General features: G+C 30.8%; 2 protein-coding genes across 3 annotated transcripts in view; both read right to left on the bottom strand.

Moving 5' to 3' along the window:
* Window positions 1–15214, bottom strand: part of LOC110637275 (serine carboxypeptidase-like 18) — a 45304-nt gene that overhangs the window by 10378 nt on the left and 19712 nt on the right. The window lies entirely within an intron of this gene.
* Window positions 1420–10348, bottom strand: LOC110641705 (CDPK-related kinase 1-like). 2 transcript variants are annotated; one of them, XM_058133335.1, is made up of 15 exons: window positions 9497–10348; window positions 8794–8924; window positions 7983–8024; window positions 7794–7902; window positions 6904–6982; window positions 6512–6808; window positions 6271–6383; window positions 5720–5827; window positions 5561–5623; window positions 5279–5446; window positions 4328–4677; window positions 2079–2168; window positions 1818–1982; window positions 1629–1700; window positions 1420–1547 (listed from the first exon to the last, which is right to left on the bottom strand). In XM_058133335.1, the coding sequence occupies exons 1-11, from the start codon at window positions 9977–9979 to the stop codon at window positions 4540–4542; spliced, it is 1731 nt and encodes a 576-aa protein (XP_057989318.1). In that variant the 5' UTR covers window positions 9980–10348; the 3' UTR covers window positions 1420–1547; window positions 1629–1700; window positions 1818–1982; window positions 2079–2168; window positions 4328–4539. The 2 variants fall into 2 exon arrangements, with proteins under 2 accessions (XP_057989318.1, XP_057989319.1); XM_058133336.1 differs by having other exon boundaries at window positions 6904–6958; window positions 9497–10215.

The following is a 15214-nucleotide window of genomic DNA, read 5'->3' as shown; positions in this document are numbered from 1 at the left end:
GGGGGAATTTCCCTTTGTCTTGGTCATTGAATGTGAAGTCAAGGAAAGGGAAGATCAAGCTATTCGTGCATGAAAAAATCGTCATTATTGTGCTCAAGAGTTTGGCTGAAGGGGGTCATTTTCCTACGGCCCCTTTGATCACCCAAGAGGTAAACATCTATCAAGGGATAGCAGAGAGGGGGATTCCTTTAGTGGGACCTATGGTAGAGGATTCACCTATTAGGGAGATGCCTCGAGAATTCGAGCAAGAGGGTATATCCTTAAAACTTTGCCATGTTGCAACTAGTAAACTTACTAATTATTCTTTCTTTAAACAGGTATGGTTGAGTCAAGCGAGGAAGAGCGAAGAGTATTGGCCACTCGAATTTCTAACAAGAGGAAGGCAAAAAGAGCCCCATTACTATCTAATCCCCCATTCCAGCAGGCGAAGGGTGAGGGTGAGTCATCTGGCACACCTGATGCCCCTCAAATTGCAAATTCATGCACTAATCTTCCTAGTGATGCTCACCTTGATCACCCTGTTCTGCCTCTACCTCCTTCTTTTTTGACTCCTCCTTACCCTTAAGGCATTGATATTGACTTGGCCAAGTTTTGAACCATTGAGGACAACTATACACTTAAAGGTGTTTTGGCTAAAAAGTTACTCCTTTCGGATGATTACTTTCATTTTGACTGAGAGGATGATGCTGATAATATGATTCTCAAGATGGCAAGCTATAACTTGGAGGCATTGTCAGTTGCCCAAATGGTTCGGGAGAAGTTTAAGCTACTTAAGTAAAGTTATGGGGAGATGTAGTCGCAACATAACTTCATTAAGATGGCAATAAAGGATGTAAATCATCAGAATCAATCAAGAGCTGAAAGGGCTCCTGGAGGCTGCTAAGGGGTAAGTTGGTGAGCTAGAGGCTAAGTTTAAGTTTGTCTGGGTTGTTCGTGCTTAGGAAATTAAACAACTAAACACTCAAATAAGGTACCAGGAGGAGGCAGTAATAGCTAAGTTGGTTGATACATACTTGGACTTGCAAACGGAAGTCATGGCTGATCCTTATGAGAGGCATCTAGATAAGGACTTCGGCTGGGTGAAGGACTTACTTCCTAAGGGTGCTGATTTTTTAGCCATGGGCGATGATAGGGAGGAAAGATTCGATCCAGATGTCGAAGATGCTAAGGATGCCCGGTAATTTTCCATGTATAGGCGATTGCCCCTCTTTTTGCTTTGCACTTCATGTATTTTTGTATATACTTTAAGAAATGAAAGTGAACATTTTTTATTCCACGTGTCATTCTTGCTTTTTACTTTTTTAGTTCTTTATTTGTTATCTTTGCCTGGACCAATATCCAATTATGCCTTGAGGATTTATGAATCATCTGAGTGAGTAAGAGTAGGCCTAAGCTTTATCCTTTATGCATATTGCATACCTGTAAATTAAAGCATGAAAGCCTTTCTTGGTAAGGTTTTGTTGATACGAAACACTTGATGTGATATCATGTGTGTAATTAGTGGAATTTAAGCTGCTATTGTATCTCTCCCAACCCTTTATGGTTCCCTGGTTATCAAAGCAATTGGTATATATAAGATAAATATACAATACACTTTTTTCTTTGTTAATTAATATTATTTGCCATACCTCTCGAACATGAAGAGCTGCTTGGACAGTTTTATCATTAGCCCAAATATATGACAGCACCATGTTGTAAATCTGCAAAAGAATAAGAATCGGTAACTATTTGCAGAAGGTACGCAGAGCCAATTGTTAAAAAAGAATAATAATTATTACATATCTATCGATTGTTACTTGAGCTAGAAAGAGACCTACACAACACCATGGTTGTGGAAGCTAAGCAGTTGAAACAAGAACATCAAGAAAAGTATTTTCCAGATGACTGTCCCGAGTATTCCACTCTAGTGTAATTGGTTTTGAAGAAAGAAATTCAGAACATTTTGGCTCCAATACATTGGGAAAATATATCTTTTCAAGGCACTATGAGATAAGAAAGCTGCTTATTAAGTAATCTTGAAGTATAACTGCATAAGAAACATATCTTAATTAAGGAAATAGAGTGTTAATTCCTCTCACATTTTTGACAGCTTGGAGATTAGTAATACAAGCTACATTGCTTGGATCTGGGGCGAAAAAGTACTCGCCATTGCAATCTTCTTTAGTTGACTAGAAAACATAAAGACATTGCACATTAATTTTGTTTTTATTTTAATTTGTAAAGTTTTTAATGAAGATAATTTTTAATTTCTCATCTTTTTCAATGAATTAAATTTTTAATTCTCCAAGAAAAACTTAAAGGCAAATACACATCTATCGGTTCCATAAATATAAATTTATTTTTTTCTTTCGAAATATCAGGGCAAACTTGACCTGACCTCAAAGAAGGTGATTCTCAAATCCATCTGACCTAAAAGAAACCAGAAGCAACTAGTTGCCCTGAACTTGTAATAATAACTAGACATGTATCCGCGCGAGTATTTTTATTTTTTAAATTATTAATAGAATAAATAATGAAATATAGTATCTAAAAATTAAAAAATATATGTTTAAAATTAAAAATGTTAAAGTTTAAAAACATAACTTATAGATAAAAATCTTGTTCATCATTCTAAAATTACATGAAATATTTTATTTATATAAAATGAAATTAAAAAAAAAAAAGATTAATCTAAAATTTGATTCACTTTGAAGCTGAGCTTTAAAAAGCTTGGAGACAAAATTACATGTTGCAATTCAAGTGTCGTGTTAAGCCATTTATCAGAGAGCTGAAGGGCACCCCCCTCTCCCCCTCCTCCCTTCCACCACAACAACCCACACACCCCCCCCCCCCCCCCCCCCCCCCCCCTTCCCCTGAAAAAAAAAAAACAAAATAAATAAATAAATAAATAAATAAATAATTCATATATACATAGAGCAACTGAGAAATCAAGGAAAGAAAGAAAGAACATAATAGAAGCAAAAGGGGCAGTGAAAAAAAAAAAAAAATCTTGAAAAACGGTAATAATCAGCACCACAGCATATATGCATCAAATCTTATATCAATCACTCAAAATAAAGCAATAGCCACAACTGCATTATATTTATAGTAAAGAAGAAAGTGAAGTGTCAAAGAAAGAGGCAAAATAAAGCCTACATTAAAAGAATACCTCCCACTCCCTTTGATTTTGTTGTCCCCATCAATCTTCCCTCTCCCAGATGCATTTCTTATCCCACCAACACAACATCCACTGACCAAACAACAGCATCAGCAGAAAACCTTATTTCAGGGCCACACCACACATCCTTAACAACCCTACAACTCCCAGGATTGAAACTCCCACTATTCCCATTAATATCACTGTTTCCATAACTGTTACTCCCCTCACCCACACTATGCAACCTCGCATTATCTCACTGCAAATTCTCATACTATCCTTCTGAATGTGGCGCTCTTTTCCATCAACCAAAGTGGCATTAACAAATGCATCAACCAAATATACTGCTAATTGGATCTTCTTTGCCATCTTGTGAGCTTGCATTATGCTTAGAAATAAATAGGCATTTTATTATTGGAACATATTATGGAATTCGAATGGATTGGGAAAACCAAAAGTAAAAGACATAGCAACTGAAAATTTGGTTTATTATTATTATGTAAAGAACATTGAGGATATTATGGAATTTGAATGGATTGGAAAGACCAAAAGTAAAAGACAGTAACTGAAAATTTAATTTATTATGATTGTGTATAGAACATTGAGGAATATCAGAATTTTGTGCTGCCAAGTGGCTGTAATATATGAAGCCACTTGTCAATACAATGTGCTCCTATTTCAATGAGGAACATAAGAGTTTTGTGGTGCCAAGGGGTTGTAATATATGAAGCCACTTGTCCATACAATGTGCTCCTATTTCAAGCCCAGCTTTATAATATTTATGTAGATAATAATGAAAAGAAGTTGATTTAGTGTAGGAAGCATCTCACACTTGTGGATTCAAGAGAGATTAATGTATGGAGCGTTACATCTAACTCCCTTTTTTTATTTTTTTGAAAGAAAGAGTCCTATTGCCTGCGAGTTCAGAACATTATAAAAAGTATAGAATAGATCATCAACTTCATCATAGTGGAAACTATTCTGAAAGAATGCAGATTGTTTGATAAGATGATGAAAAAAAAAATCACTTCAATAGTTCAGTTTAAAGCTGTTTACTAAACCTAAATAAACATTTTGATCTACCCTCATCTGTACAATCCTCTAATCCCACTGGTACCAATCATAGGAAAAGAAAAAGTAAAAACAAAAATAAAAACTTTATATAGGTAAGAACAAAGAGGAAAAACATACTTGACATGAGACCATGCCAGAAATGGTTCCATTTAGCAAAGGCATGCCACATCTGCTAAATCTTTAACTTGCAGCACTCTTCACAGTGATCAACAGAACACATGGTTGTTTTGGGTAAAACTGGGCATGCCATTGTATCCCCTTGCAACGATTCAGGTCAAGGAGAGCCAAAGCAATCGAGAAAAGAAAATATTCTGTATAGGTGGGTATTTTCAAGCCTTCCGAAATGTGCGCGAAGAAACCCCATGAAGAAGCCTAACAAAGCCCAAGAAACTTAGCTTGCCATCTGCATGTCTTATCCAGTCTTGGAGAACCACATGAACTGGTACTGATGGGCTAAGACGAAGCTCCTATAAATACAAAAGGAAAAAATATTTAGTGGTTTGCAACCACTTGGATAGAAACTGAAGGTAACCAAATTCACTAGCATTTTTTCTTCAGTCTTGATTCACTAGCACTAGCAGTACTATACATTTCTAAGTTGTAAAAATTAACATGATCAGAAATTTTAAGTCAGAATCCTCTATCATCCTTATTCTAAAAGGATGACTTGCAATTTAAAGATCTAAATCAAAGTCATGGACTGAAAGTTAACTTCCTCAATTTGGTCCAGGGCAAAGATCACGTGGCAGTCAAAACTGGGGCTATTTAGTGATTATTTCAATCCTAAGCCATTTCTCATTCTCATTCTTCTGTGGTGCTTTAGACCAATACTTCAGCTCTACAGTGCAGGATTTCCTATCACTTAATCATTTGCCCATATATGTAGAAATTTTAGGTACACAGTAATGCAGAAAAGAATGTCTTATTGTCTGCAAATAAGCATTCATGTACATTTGAGCAAACATGTTAGAGATACAAACAGAGAGAGACACACACAGACACACACACACACACACACACACACAGAGAGAGAGAGAGAGAGAGAGAGAGAGAGAGAGAGAGAGATACTGACGCAAGTTCCTCTATCATAATAGGTCTGTTGCCATCCTTCTCAAACAACTCATAGGCACGCCTTGCATGTTGCTCCCAACAATCCATTCCTTCTAGTTGATGAACACTAATGGCAGCTGCACAAAATTCTTCAAAATCCAATTTTCTATATTGGAGAGAACTAACCTGAAATGGACATAGACAATCAGACACTAGACCTCAAAAAAAAATTTCTCAAAATTAAATTTTACAAGGGTCAAACCATTAAGCCAAAAATTAATAATATTTTTGAAGCAGTACCATGCTAACATAATCAAGGACCCTCGAATCCTTCACCGCATCTGTGGAGTTCTTTACTACTGCCTGTTATTTCCAACATCATTCAGAATGACATAAGAAAATCCCCAAAGTACATAAGGTGATGGACAAAGCCAACAAGAGGAAGGATAAAGAGCTCACCATCTTAAAGTTTGACATAGAAATGAATCCATTTTTGCTTGGCCCTAACAGTGTAAATTGTTCCCGGAGGTAAGCTAGCTGGGCTATGGTCAATGTCTTTGCCAGAGCCTGTCATGGTAACCATGCATACTTAGTATAGTCTTTTTTTTTTTTCCGAGAAAAGATCAGAGATTTACATCGTGGACAATACATCAAATATACAAAAGTATTTTTCTGCTCCATAGGTTGGTGTTAAATTAACTTATAATTTATGATGCAGACAAACTTCACTTGAGTTTACTCATTGCTTTGGGGGTCCTTGTAGAATGGTCCAAATCCATTAGAACTGGAAATGGATGCATCTGGATTACCTACAGATCCTTAATAGTCTATGTACATATATAAATCTTTTAATGTCAAGAATAATTTTAATAGTCAGGGTATCAGCAAGTCCATTTTTACATTAGTTCTCAATAAGCCTGCATTTCAGAAGATTGGTCACTCTTTTTATACTAGTCAGTCACTATACTGTAAATTTTTTTACATTAATCAGTCACTATACCATGACTTACCCCCAGTGCAGATTTCCTCAGAGAAGATGAGTAGATACAAGTCTTTACAAGCTTGTATACAATCATATCCAATGGGATCTTTATGTCATGATGATTGGCTAACCATGGATGACCTAACACACAAAAATCCAGGCAGTAATCATTAGAATCTTAAATATTGTTGAAATTGATATATTATGTAACCATATAGTCGGTGATCAAATCAGGGCTTAGAAACACAAATATGACTTCAATTCCTTACTTAGGGCCTGAGCAGCAGTCAGTCTCTTACGATAGTCCTTGTTCAACAACCTCTTCACAAAGTCTATTGCTTCTGGGGATAAAGAAGTCCAAGGAGCATCATCAAATATTGGATCTGCTTTGAGGACAGCTCGAAAGATGCCAGATTCTGTCCGTGCCCAAAACGGCCAGCTGCCACATAGAAGAACATAAGCAATTACACCAATACTCCACATGTCTGCTTCAGTCCCATATGATTGATGTAGAACTTCAGGAGCTACACAATATGCACCTCCTACAATGTCATTCAACCTTTCATCTGCAAATGAATCTAACAATCAAGCTCTAATACAATTTGAAACCAAAAAGGTGAGGAAGGGAGAGAGGGGGAAGGCTTAAGGCAGCATTTCTGACCTGGCTTTACATGGTCAGATAGTCCAAAATCAATTGCCTTCAATGGGGAACTCTCCTCCTTAATAGTGAACCAAAAATTCTAATACATATAACATGGCACATAAAATTAGAAAATGAGAAATATGCCATATTATGAGAGAAAAAGCAATTTGACAGAAATATTTAAGAGCAGAACTTTTGATATACACACTATTTCAAATACACAACACAATCAAGCTATAATCTAGATCTTGATGCAAAGTAAGTTTGCTCTATCATGGCCTAGACGCTATGAGTTCAAACCATAGGAAACCTTTTCCATATTTTTTTTAAATAATAGAGAAAGTAACTAAACTATATGCTACTGAGGATTAGAGAAGAAGATTAGCATCTAAGACAAGCATGGCCATGTTAAGAAAATGAGACTTCTTATTTCAGCAGCAAAGTTTCTAGGTCCAGTACGCAAGATGTTAAAAGTCAAAAGTTGAAACATCTCAGTGGGATATAATATGCAACACGAACACTAAAGCTCCAATCAAATGGGAGATTTTACCATTTGCATTCAAATTTGTCAAAATCACAAAGTCAAAAACAACATAATTCTCCACTGCCATACCAAAACTAATTTTCTTGAATTATTATACCAGCAAATATCATCTTCCACATCTGTATTACATTTTGAATAAGTTTTTTCCATGCTAATAGTCAATAAATTCCATTTGTAATCATTTTCATGCAAAACTGAGGAAAACACATCTGCATGTATAGATGTACTCCAACAATGGCAGTGCTGACTACATATGACACATCATATGCGTGCAGGTAATTAAATTCCAGAAAAGAAATGATTGAAGAGTTTATTTCTTATTTAAAATAATATGTAAAAACAATTATTTATGTGAATTAATTACCTCTGGCCTCAGATCACGATGAACTACACCTTGGAGATGACAGTAGGCAACTACACTTAATATCTGAACCATAACAGTCTTTGCATCATCTTCTGAGTATTTTCCAACCCTGGAACACGAATTGGAGATAGCAAGTTAGAATGTAATAGAACAAGCTGGAGATATAAAACATATTTGCAAGTAAATTACCTTGCAAGAATCCTATCCAATAGTTCACCACCTTTGCACAACCTAAAAAATTACAAAGCAGGTAGATGATAAGCTCCAAATTGTATCTTCCAATATCATGCTACGATCAATTTAGAAACTCGTGAATAATATTGTAACTTCAAGAAAAAATAAATACCAAAAGAATGAAAGAAGTGCATCTTTGGTAAGATACAATTGAATGTAATCAAGCAAAAATTCAATAGAAAATGAAATAAAATACATTTCATACATTATAATTGAATTACACCATGTCAAACATGCATGGAAAGTAATTACAATCAGGTAATACAAAGAACTTTGCACATGCCACTAAAAAAGGAATTCCAAGAATGTTCCTATGAATATTATAAGCCTATAGAATCTATGATTTGAACAATCATAAACAATTTGGATGGCTTGTTCTACTTCACAGAAAATGTTTACTGATCATATTATTGACTAAGCCATGTCAATGTAAATTTGGTCTCATACAAAATTCTATGAAGAATGATTTTGACCAAAACACACAGGACACAGCAGAGTTAAGTATGAGTATTTGACATGTTATAGACATATATACAAGATTCCATTGGTAAAACACATGCATCTTACAGTGAAATACAGGGAAAACAAAAGAACTTGATCGAAGTCTAAATCTTACAGTGAAATACAGGGAAAACAAAAGAACTTGATCGAAGTCTAAATCATAACTTGGTGTTTAACATATTAATTGTAATAGCAATACTTGAATACCACAACAAGATTCATTTCAAGGGGAGAAAAACCAGAAAATGAGGCAATCCAAACTTACTCCATCACAACGTAGACATTCTCATCATCTTCGTAGGCGTCATAGAACTGTACCAGGTTCTTATGTCCAGTTAGAGCTCGTAATATTTGGACTTCCCATCTTACATCCTCAATAGCAATTGCAGTGGTCATCTGCAAAAATTGATCATTTTCATTTGAACAAAACAAATAATTTGTTGTTTTCCAGAGTCAGGCAAGATAAGCTGAAAACCAAAACAAAGACATGACTAACTTAGAGCGTGGAGTCCCATTAATAATACATTGACTTGAGACAAATTTGCATTCACATGAAACTAATCATCCAATGCTACATTACTGCCTTTCATGTTAAAGAAAGTCAATTAATCAAAAGCCCATGATGACATACAAATTATAAATGTCTTCTAGAAAAAATTAAGGACTGCACTTTTAAGACCAATCCAGGGTAGACCTTCCTGATTAAGCCTAAAGGTCAATGACTGCAACAGGCATCTTAACGGCAACAGAGAAAGAGATGCTAAATATCAGTAACAAATTTCCTCTAAAATATCACACGGGAATGAAGGGGCAAAGTGAAAGTTCACCAACATACTAGAATTTAATATATAAATCATTCAAGGCTCCAAATATTTAAACAAATCAATAATAGAAATAGAATTCAGTATTGCTTTTGCAATAAAAGAAATTACTTTAGACAGATGAAATTGAGAAGTTGAGAACTGAACCTTAGACTTAGGAATAACTTTGACGGCCACATCCTGGCCTTTCATGTTGCCTTTCTTGGCCTTGGCAGAGCAAGTATACCCAAAATGACCACGCCCCACCTCCTCACCAAGCTCATAATGGCTCGCAAACTGCTTGGAGAACCCAAAATTCATGTCCAGAGCGATCTCACTCTCACTACCCTCAGGGATAGGGGCTTCATTGGGCCTAACAGAGCCATGCCTTCGTGCAAGCAATGCACGAATGTGCTTTGCAGGAGAAGGAGGTGGAAAGGGCCTCTTGAAAATCCGCAAAGGAGTGGAGCTTACACTTGATATTGCAGGTGAGTACTTGAAGAGGCTTGGCAACGGACTTGGACTATAGAAAGGGTTAGAAGCCCTGCTGGCGCGGGAATTTGGTGGTTGTGAGTCGGTTTCAAAGGAGAGTGTATGGTTGTTGGATTCGTGTTGTTGGGTCTCAATGGGTTTTCCATGACAGAGTCCCATAGAGACAGGAAACCAAGAAAAAGATAATTCAAGAAATCACTCGTAAATCAAGAAACTGAGGACTCAAGAAGAAACTCAAAGAAAAGTAAATAAATTTACACCATTTGAAAGCAAATTCCAGGACTTGAAGCTGAAGAAAGAAGTTTCCACAAGTAATATACAGGGAAGAGAATCAAGAAGAACCTGGTCCTGGATCAAAAAAGAACATGAAACATTTTAAAGGAAAGAAAAAAATAGAAAGCAAGAAAAAAGAAAGAGAGGAACCCGAAAGAAGCAAAAGAAAGAATAAAAACAGGGGAAGTTTTATTCCAACAAGGGAAGAATGGAGAGATGAAAAGAGGCAAAAGCACAGGAAAAGGGAAGAAAAGATGCTTAGTAGAGGCAACAAGAAAAGAGAAAACCAATTTTTTTAAATATACATATGTATAGAAACCAATGAAAAAAAAAAGTTACAGCAAGGCTACTTCCTTCTCTTACTTTTTGCAAACTTCTTTATTTATTTAATTTTTGTTATCTTTCTTCCACTTCCAAAAAAAAAATAAAAGAAAAGAAAAAAAAAATTCTATGTTGATGGTTTCTTCTTTTTGCTAAATGGTAACAGCATAGACTATAGAGAGAGAGAGAGAGAGAGAGAGAGAGAGAGATTTGTGGATTGATCTTGTAGCTCTACAAATAATAATGTAAGTGGGGTTATAGAGGTTTTGGATCCTTCCAGCCTGTCCCTATTGATCCCAAAAAACAAAGATGGATGTAGTGGCTTACTGGTTTTTTTTTTTCTTATCTGTTTATTTGTTTGCGTTCAAGTTTTGATGATATGTGAAACCATTTGTATGAAGTTAATAAAACCGAGCCACCATTGTATTGTCTTGTGCATTTCGCCTTTGAAGTTTGATTTGCTTTTGTTGGGCTTTGAGACCTTTTTGTCCCTTTTCAATTGTTCTTCTCTTCTTTGCTCATTATTTAATTTCCCAGATGCCTCCAACATACCTGTTTTCAGCTGGATAACACAAGTTTACCAATATTACCATCTTCCCCTACAAGGCTACAACTCTACATAATAAATTATTTTAACAACATTTGTTTCATCACAACAACAATATTTGAATTATCAAATATCTATTTTATTAATTGTAAAATCAAATATTCAATTCTTAATAATTTCTACTTCTTAAAATTTATTTAATTTCATTTAGTTTAATAATATTTAAATCATTTTTACAATAATTAAATTTTAATTTTGATTGTATAATTTTTTTTTCACTATTTAGCTCTTGTTAGACGCCTAGTTTCTACTAATATTGTAAATGCTTTTATATTAATAACTTATCACATTTTCATATCAAATTTCTCGTTAAATTAATAAATTTTTCATAATTAACTATTTTATGAAAAAAATCATTTACAAAATTTAATGAGATAAATTATAAAATTTCATTAAATTACTTTATTTTTCTGTGATAAAGTAATTTTACTTTATTTTAAACCATTTAATTATAGGATAAATCTACTTTTAGTATGTATTACATGCATTATGATCATTTTAATCTTATTCATTATTGTATTACCAAACATTCGTATTTTTAGCGTCAATATATATATATATATATATATATATATATATATATATATATATATATATATATATATATATATATTTTTTTTTTTTTTTTTTTTTTTTTTTGTTAAGTGTAATCCTTAAAATTATATAATTTTGAAAATAAATAAAATTTTTGCAATTACATGAAAAAAAAAACTGAAATTTCATATATTATTATTAAAACAAATTCCACACAAAAAAATAATTTATTTGCATGTAAATCTGAAGGATTTAATAAAGTAGAGATTGAATATTTATGTAGAAAAACACGTGCACATTAAACAATTATGCTTTCAAAGATGACAATTAATAAAATAAATCTCTTTGGCTCCTTCAAATTGTTGAATCTTGAGTTGAAATCTAAGCTTATTGAAGGCAGTTCTATTATTGAATTTGTAGTTAGACTTTTTCCAACCTAATTCTGTTGAAGTTTAACAAATTCATTTCATATCTTTTCTAAAAGCCTCACTTATCCTTCTTTTTGTTCACATAAGATAATAAAAGATTTTTTTTTAAAGTCTAAAAATTATGAATTTATGTTTTAAGAAAATTCATAGTTTTTTAACTTGCCAACAAGATGATTTGGAATTTTTTTTTTAAAAAAAAATTCTAAATACCTTTAAAAGCCTTTTTTTTTTAATCATGTTTTATCAAGTTTGATGAAATTTAGTTTAGTTATAATAAATTTCGTGGAATTGATTATTAAAAATTTTAAATGAATTTTATTTAAATAAAATAATAAAAGTTTAGATTTACAAATAAATTTCACAAAATTTTATAGAATTACTTTATACCAAAAACTACTTTATTCTCAAATAATAAAGGATTATAAAAATTAAAAAAATATAAAAAAAATTACTTTAAAAATATTATTTTAAAAGTCCTTATTTTAATTTAAAGAAAATATGAATATGAAATATAATACAGAAATACTTTGCGGATAAGTTCATCCTTATTTATTATGGATTAATGAGGATAAAAATATAATAAAGTATCTTTATAATATTACCTTTTAATTAATTATCATAATCAATATAAGGCTAAAAAATAAGAAAGAACATTCAAATGGTTAATCTACAATAAATAAGTCTAAAATTTATGTTTTAAGAAAATTCATAGTTTTCAAGCTAAATACTTTTTGAAAAAATTTTAATTTTTCAACCCACCAGTTGATTTGGGTTATATATATATATATATATATATATATATATATATATATATATATATATATATATATATTTATATTTACAACCAATTATTTTTTGAAAAAATTTTAATTTTTCAACCCACCAGTTGATTTGGGTTATATATATATATATATATATATATATATATATATTTATATTTATATTTACAACCAATTATTATAATCGACAGAAATAAGTTACTATTAACAATTAATTTTATAGTTAATTTATGATTTGAAATTTTTTTTTAATAAAATAGTTAATTTTAAAAATTTAACAATCAATTCAAGAATCAATTGTTAAATCGGTTGTTATTAATAATTGATTTATAATTAGTTGCTAATTGTCATTAATAACCGATTTATAATTTGATATTAAATCAATTGTTAATCAATAGTAGAAAAACTTTAAGTATACGATTAGCAACCGATTTTAAAATTGATTGTTATTAACAACTAATTAAGAAATTAGTGGCTAAAATATGTTACTTATAGCAATCAATTTTAAAATCGATTGCTAACAAAAATCAATTTAAAGAATCGGTTGTTAAATTAAATAATTATTTTAATTGATTCCAAAATTAGCTACCAATTTACAATCAATTGCTAAAATTGGTTCTTATTTGCAATAGATTACTTATGGATTGCTAATAGTAATCATTTTTTCAACAAATTGTAAATTGGTTGTTAAATTTTTCCCCTAAAAAATTCTCCTTTAAATTTTTTTTTATTTGTAATTGATTTGCGAATTGGTTGCTAATAGCAACTGATTTTTACAATCGATTTTAGTAATCAATTTTGTAACATTTTTTTCTCCCAAAATATTTCCACTCAATTTTTTGTTTTCTTTTATTGATTTGCATTCGATTTGCAAATCAATTACTAATAACAACTTATTTTTTACCCTCAAAAAATCTCACATATTTTTTTGTTTTTTTATTTTAATTTGTAACTGATTTACAAATCGATTGTAAAAAAATTTTTCCCAAAAATTTTCATCCAATTTTAAAAGAATTTAGCAACCGACAATCGGTTGCTCCAATTGATTATTCATTTTATTTCCTTGTTACTCATGTTCTTTCATTGTTACTCATTTTCTTCACTCTTTTTTCTCATTTTCTTCGTCATCTTTTTCATTCCCATATATTTTATTTATCATCTTTTCCTTTCTAACATTTTTTCTTCGTAATCTTTTTTTTTCTCATTTATTTTTTATTATTTTTTTATCTATTTTCTTTTTCATCTATTTTTTTAATTTTTTTTCTTTTTCATCTATTTTCTTTATCATCTTTTTCTTTCTTATTTTTTTATTTAATTTATTTTTTTAGCATAAAATAAAAATTTTTATACAAATATATTTTTTGTTAGTAAATTATTTATAGTATTAATCATTTTTTATTATATTTAATTTTCTATTAATATTTTTTATAATAGTTATTATTAGTAATTTTTTATAATATTTTTATATTAATTTTTTAGTACTAATTTTTTATTAATAATTTATTGTTTTAGTAATTTTTTGAAAATTTTATTTATTTAAATTTTTTATTTATTGTTGGAAATTTAATTTTTTTATAATTTTTTTTAATTAGCAACCGACTAATGGCAATCGATTTATAAAATGATTGTAAAATTATAAAATTAAAAATATTAAATTTTTTACAGTTGATTATATTTCGATTGTTAAATCGGTTGCTACTAGTAATTAATAATTTTTTTCACCAAAAATTTTATTTTTATTTTTATTTTTATTTTTAAATTTAATTAATTTAACAACTAATTTGATTATCAATTTCTATTTATAACCAACTGAATCTGTTACTCTGTCGATTAGCAATCAATTTTAATAGATTAGCAACCAATTGAATTGATTGCTAATTTTTTATTAAGTATTACTTACTCTCAAATAATGAAGAATTATAAAGGTTAAAAACTATTAAAAAAATTATTCTAAAAAATATTATTGTAAAAGTTCTTATTTAATTTACGTAAAATATTAGTATATAGAAATATTTTGCAGATAAGTTCATCTACATCTATCAATAAGGATAATTATGTAATTTTATTATAAAAAATAAATATCTTTGCAATATTATCCTTTAATTAATTATCATAATTAATATGAGGCTCAGAAAGTAAAGAAGGACATTAATGAAACTTTATATCATTAATCCGTAATAAATATGATATAACTCATCGATAAAGCATTTTTTAATAGAATAATAGTTTAAAATTTTATTTTCAGTTAATATATTTAAAATAGTAATAAGTTAATTAGTCATGACGGGAACGATCCATTATTTGACACATAAAACTTGCAACCCATTTGATGTTTATGTGAAAAAAAAGTAATGTAATGACTAGAATAACACCATTTATTTATTTACTTTTAAAACCACACCATTTATTTCTATAGCAAAATTTATGGCATATCTTAAAACTGGAGGACATG

Source organism: Hevea brasiliensis, chromosome 14 (genome assembly GCF_030052815.1).
Source record: "Hevea brasiliensis isolate MT/VB/25A 57/8 chromosome 14, ASM3005281v1, whole genome shotgun sequence".
Taxonomy (NCBI): Eukaryota; Viridiplantae; Streptophyta; class Magnoliopsida; order Malpighiales; family Euphorbiaceae; genus Hevea; species Hevea brasiliensis.
This window is presented reverse-complemented; position numbering and strand designations above follow the sequence as displayed.